This window comes from Pseudonaja textilis, chromosome 18 (assembly GCF_049901715.1).
Source record: "Pseudonaja textilis isolate UNSWEBS1 chromosome 18, rPseTex1.2, whole genome shotgun sequence".
Classification (NCBI taxonomy): Eukaryota; Metazoa; Chordata; class Lepidosauria; order Squamata; family Elapidae; genus Pseudonaja; species Pseudonaja textilis.
The window spans coordinates 3,930,185-3,936,184 of record NC_142007.1 but is presented as its reverse complement, the minus strand read 5'-3'; the positions used below and the strand labels follow the sequence as shown (position 1 = coordinate 3,936,184).

Genomic DNA, 6,000 nt, shown 5'->3' with positions numbered 1-6,000 from the left:
CCTTTTTCTTCCTTCCTTCATTTTCTTTCCACCTTCCTTTCTCTTTCTTCCTTTGCTTTCTCTTATTCCCCTTTCTCTTTTCCCCTTCCTTTCTTTCTCCCTCTTTCGTTCCGGTGTTTGCATGCTAGCAACCCCCTTCCTCTTATTTTCCAGTAGTTGATGTTTTTCTCTCTCTCTCTTTCTCTCTCTCTCTCTTGGCCCCAGCTAACCCTCTTTCTCTCGTTACCCAGCCAGTCCAGGAGGGTCCCTACCCAGGCTGCAACTTGGAGGAGCTATGTATGGTAAAACTCTTGCCGGTTCTCACAACCCGAGTTTTCTGCTACCCGGGTCTCTGCGCCCCCCCTCAAAGTACTAACCCCCACCCCTCCCCCCATAAGCCTCCTTCTGATCCATCCAGACTAACCCTGAACCCACAGCGCTGCTCATCTGCCGCCACCTCGCTGCTTTCTCCCTTTCTGCCAAAAGGACTGAACACTCTTTGAACGGTCTTGCGTGTCGAGCAATCGATATATTGGCCGCGATTCCCGGGGCTGCTTTCATGGCCACGTTAGCCCAACTCTTTCTTCCTGGCTTTGTCTCCCCTTGCCCTGTTTCTTCCCTGCAGCCACCAAAGTCTTCCAAGGGGTCTTGATTTTGGAAGAAGTGGAAGGCCAGGAACTGTTTTACACCCCGGAAATGGCCGATCCTAAATCGGAGCTCTTTGGCGAGACAGCCCGAAGCATTGAAAGCGTGGTAAGCAAGCGCAGCGGTGGTGGGGACGAGGCCATGGCGGCTTTTGCCCCACTTGCAGTGGGAAAGTTGTGTCTCTCTCGCAACTCCTGTCCGTCCCTGTCCCTCCCCCCCCGTCCCAACTAAAATCCAGCTGTTGCACTAGTTAGCCGGCTTTTGAGGAGATCCCTGATAGGTGAATAAGGTAAAAGAGAAGAGAAAATAGAACAGAATGCAGAATAGAATAGAGAAAAGCAGACTGGAGGAGAGGAGAGGGGAGGGAATAGAATGGAATGGAGAATAGAATAGAAGAGAATAGAAGAGAATAGAAGAGAATAGAATAGAATAGAATAGGAATAGAATATTATAGAATAGAAATAGAATGGAATGGAATGGAATGGAATAGAATAGAATAGAATAGAACAGAATGGAATGGAATGGAATGGAATGGAATGGAATGGAATAGAATAAAATAGAACAGAATTAGAATAGAATAGAAAATAGAAGAGAGAAGAGAATAGGGAATGGGAATAGAATAGAACAGGAATAGGATAGAATACAGAAGAGAAGAGAAGAGAAGAGAAGAGAAGAGAATAAAATACAATAGGGAATGGGAATAGAATAGGCTATGATAGAACAGAATAGAAGAAAATAGAATAGAATGCAGAATAGAATAACACATTTGGAAGGGACCTTGGAGGTCTTCTAGTCCAACCCCCTGCTTAGGCAGAAAACCCCAGACCATTTCAGACAAATGCTTATCCAATCTCTTCTTAAAAGCTTCCAGTGTTGGAGAATTCACAACTTCTGGAGGCATTGCACTAAGTAATTGTCCACCCTGTTAGGAAGTTTCTCTTCAATTCTAGCTAGTTTCTCTCCTTGATTAGTTTCCACCCATTGCTTCTCATCCTGTCTTCAGGTGCTTTGGAGAATAGCTTGACTCCCTCTTCTTTGGGGCAGCCCTTGAGATAAATCAAAAGACCTGCTGGTCCCTAACTTTTTTTTCTTGTCGTTGTTTGGTTTCATTTTCTGGCAGCTGGATGAGCTTTTCCGCAACTCAGAGGTCAAGAGGGATTTCAGGAGTGTCCAGGTGCGACATCTGGGCCAAAGCAGCGCCGTCAGGGTCATCGTGGAGACCCATTTTGACCCAGGTAAGTCTGCACCTGGTTCCCCCACACCATTGAGCCAGGCGCACCTCTTGGTTAGAGTATGATTGATCTATTGGTTGGCTTGAATTCAATCATTGAGCAGAGGTGGGCAGCTACGCCCCCTTTACAATCTGTGGACTTTGTCAGAGTGTTTGGAGCGTGACTGTTATTATGAGACAACCCAGGAGCAAAACACAACACACACAGACTTAGACTTTCAACAGCGGTTTATATACAAGACATATACAGAAATTTACATGGTGGGCAAATACCTCACAAGCAATCAATCCTCTTCTTAACTCTACACGGAGAACTCTGCAATGAATAGCGGACACAAGGAGAGAGGAAACGCCCTCTAATGGCTGCCTTATATAAACACCTCTTAAAGGGGTAGAACCCACATTGCATCAGCCATTATATCGCATCAGCCTTACTGCTGGTCGGCTCTTAAATCCCAATACCTTAACAGACTTCAGCTCCCAGAATTCCTGAGGCAGCTACATCTAAACCCTCCTCCCATTTTCCCCTGCCACAACAACCCTACAAGGTAGACTGGGCTAAAAGAGCTTTTTTTCCTAGTCCTTTGTCCCATTCAGTACCACTCAGGCTGGGTCTGTCGTGGACTTAAAACTCCCCTCTTCTCTCGCCAGGCTGATGTGGAATTGAAAGCCTGTGTATTTGTATTGTCCTGAGGTCGTGGCTGCCATCCTTCTCTCAATTTTGAAAGCTGAAGGATTCAGGGCAGGGGGAGATTATAATTTTTCCCCCTCCCCCAGAAGCGATGTTTGTTTGGAATTTCTGGGCAGGCCAAAAACGATGCCACGGAATGCGGTCCCCGATTTTCTGCTCTTTTAAAATGCGGGATCAGCGTTCAAAATCCCCCACCCCCTTTTCCCCCCCTTTCTTTCTTTCAAGCCGAAGGGCCTGTTCCTAGTTCAAAGCCTTTATCAGCCAGTGGACGGGGACACACACACACACACACACACGCACACACACACGCACATAAAAGCAGTCTTTTGCTTTTCATTTCAAAACCCCTTTTAAGGCATGTCTTTTGCTTAGCAAAATGAAAGGGAAGGGAAGGTGAGCCCGGTTGAGGGGGAGCTCTGTGTGTGTGTGTGTGTGTGTGTGTGTGTGTGTGTGTGTGTGTGTGTGTGTGTGTGTGTGTGTGTGTGTGTGTGTGTGTGTGTTGTTTGCCGGCTTCAAGGTGGAGGATGCCCCCCCTCAAGGCTCCTGTTTCTTCTTTTCCTTGATGTTTGCAGCTACTTCTTACACGGCTGCCGACATCCAGCGGGCCCTTTTGAAGCAGATCAAAGCCTCTAAGAAGAAAACAGTCTTGGTGAAGAGACCCCAGCAAGAGAACATCAAGTTCATGGACTTTGGTATATTCCTTCATTCCCTTTTTTCTTTTCTTCCTATTGCTCCATTCCTCCTTCTGACCTTCCCTCTTCCCTCTGCATGCCTCCCTCTCTTCTTCCCTCCCCTTTCTTCCTTCCTTCCTCCATCCCACTTCAACTGTCTTCTTCCCTCCCTCCCCATTTTCATCTCTCTTTCCTCCCTCCCTCACCCTTCCTTCCCATTCCTCCCCTCTCCTTCCTTCCTTCCTTCCTTCCTTCCTTCCTTCTTCCTTCCTTCCTTCCTTCCTTCCTTCCTTCCTCTTCCTTCCTTCCTTCCTTCCTTCCTTCCTTCCTTCCTTCCTTCCTCCCTCCCTCCCTCCCTCCCTCTATTCTCCTTCCTTCCTCTTTTCCCCTTCTTTCCTCCCTCCCCATTTTCATCTTGTGTTTTTGTGTTGTGCTTTTTTCCCCTGTATGCTGTGGTTCCACCCTTAGTCTGGCCCTGGACCTTTGAGACCTTCCTTCCTTCCTTCCTTCCTTCCTTCCTTCCTTCCTTCCTTCCTTCCTTCCTTCCTTCCTTCTCTTTCTTCCTTCCTTCCTTCCTTCCTTCCTTCCTTCCTTCTCCTTCCTTCCTTCCTCCCTCCCTCCCTCCCTCCCTCTATTCTCCTTCCTTCCTCTTTTCCCCTTCTTTCCTCCCTCCCCATTTTCATCTTGTGTTTTTGTGTTGTGCTTTTTCCCCTGTATGCTGTGGTTCCACCCTTAGTCTGGCCCTGGACCTTTGAGACCTTCCTTCCTTCCTTCCTTCCTTCATTCCTTCATTTCCTTCCTTCCTTCCTTCCTTCCTTCCTTCCTTCCTTCCTTCCTTCTCTTCCTTCCTTCCTTCCTTCCTTCCTTCCTTCCTTCCTTCCTTCCTTCCTTCCTTCCTCCTCCTCCCTCCCTCCCCCTCCCTCCCCCCCTTTCCTTCCTTCCCATTCCCATCTCTCTCATTCCTCCCTCTCTTTCTTCCTTCCTTCCGATTTTGCCTTTTTTTTTCCTGCCTTGGTTGTAACATTTTCCTTGCCAAAAGAACACAAAAAAAGTTCATCTCCTCCTGAGAAAGCCCACTAAAACTTTTAGTTCTCCCTCGGTCGCTGGGACTTTGCGAGAGGATTTTCGCTGGGAAGACATGCAATTCCCTTCCAGTGGGCAGCGTTCCCGGCTTCCTCACCCTCTCCGGGAGCCGGTGATGCCAGTTCCTACAACCTTCCCCCCAAGAGAGAGATGCTTTTCCCAGTTTCCTCTCTTTGGGAAAGAGGGAACAAGAAGGAAGTTTTTGGCAGCCTCCGGAGTTTTGATACGCTGCTTAATCTGGGCTGATAAGAGTGAGAAAAGCTCTCATATTTCTTTCAACTGCCCCGTTTAATTCCTAAGAAACTTATCCTGCCCGAGCTTCATGTTTTGGCAGGGATAGTCTCCACAACCGTAGAGCCAATGGAGAAATTGTTTGTTCCTCTAATGTCTCCCTCTTCTCCCCATCGCGATTGTCTTGTGACAGCGAGTTCCACCATTTCATTCCAACCCTCTCCGCTTCCCCTTGCTCTCATTCTAGACTGGATCCCTCAGCTCTTCACCACCACCACAACTACCACAATCGCCACCACGATGGCTCCCATGGCCGCCAGCTCCCAGAGGTTCCCCAACACCACCAATCCCCGGAACCTGAACCCAGGATGGCTGAATGGGAAATCCTCCGGAGGAGCCACCACCAAAAGGCCCAGCACCAGCCTTCCAACCTCCACGGACCGGAAGAAACCCGTGCGCCCTGTTCCCACCACCAAGAAGCCCCCGCGGCCCTGTGATTCTCATCCCTGCTTGCACGGTGGCACCTGCGAGGATGACGGCCGAGACTTTACCTGCAGCTGCCCTGCAGGAAAAGGAGGAGCAGTTTGCGAGAAGTGTAAGTTCCGAGGGTGAAATCTCCTGGCGGTGAGAACGATTCATGGACGAAACAGCTGGTTGTGGGTTCTCTGTCTGCTGTGGCCTATTGGCCGCTGGCCCCTCCAGCAGCCAAATCAGAGGAGGAGGAGGCGTGGGAGTCAGGGTCAGCATCAAGGCAACCTGGGAGCTCCGGGGGTGGGGGGAAGAGGGAATGGAGTTGGCAAGGAAGGGGGAGGGGGAAAGAGAGAGAGAGAGAGACGGAGCCTGGGCTGTCCATCAGCCCTCAGATGGAGAGTCCACAGCCCCCAGGTCTGGAGGTGGCCGATGAGGAAGAGAAGGAACAGCTGGGCCCGGTGCCTGATGCGTGGATGCACAGAAGGCAGAGGAGAGGAGAGCAGTGGAAATCTATGGGCTGGTCCTTAGGACGAAAGAAACACCGCTGCTTGCGAAGCCCCACCCTAGTTCTGGGGATAAAAGGCGGGGGAGGTGGAGATGGATAGATGTGGCAGACAACTGTTCATCTTTCAGCTGGACGGACTTGTTAGCCTGAGAGAGAAACTTTTACTGGGGCTGCCGACATTTCGAATAAAGGAATCGTTTCAGTTCACTTCAGTGGGTTTGTTGCGTTTGGGGAGCTCGGTCAGGACACCATTACTGGAGGTTTTTAAGAAGAGAGCCGTTCATCCAAAATGGTAGAGGTCAGATTAGAAGACCTCCAAGGTCCCCTTCCAGCCCTGTTATACTATAAATCTGGGGAGAAGCACCCCATTTCTGCTTGGGAGCCCCGGCAACACAACCTCCATGCTTCCTTTGATTTATTTATGACTGATGTTTCGTTTCCCCCACCTCCCCAAATGGCTGTAAGCACCAGGCAGCCCCAGAAAAAAGAGGCA

At 49.5% G+C, this 6,000-nt stretch overlaps 1 protein-coding gene across 2 annotated transcripts in view; it reads left to right on the top strand.

Annotated features, from left to right (window-relative positions):
- Positions 1-6,000, top strand: part of AGRN (agrin) — a 177,682-nt gene that overhangs the window by 149,469 nt on the left and 22,213 nt on the right. For both annotated transcript variants that reach the window (XM_087914911.1, XM_087914912.1), the window contains exons 20-23: positions 605-732; positions 1,745-1,859; positions 3,119-3,238; positions 4,779-5,126. In XM_087914911.1, the coding sequence (XP_087771037.1) occupies positions 605-732; positions 1,745-1,859; positions 3,119-3,238; positions 4,779-5,126 (711 nt within the window). The remainder of the gene's footprint in view (positions 1-604; positions 733-1,744; positions 1,860-3,118; positions 3,239-4,778; positions 5,127-6,000) is intronic.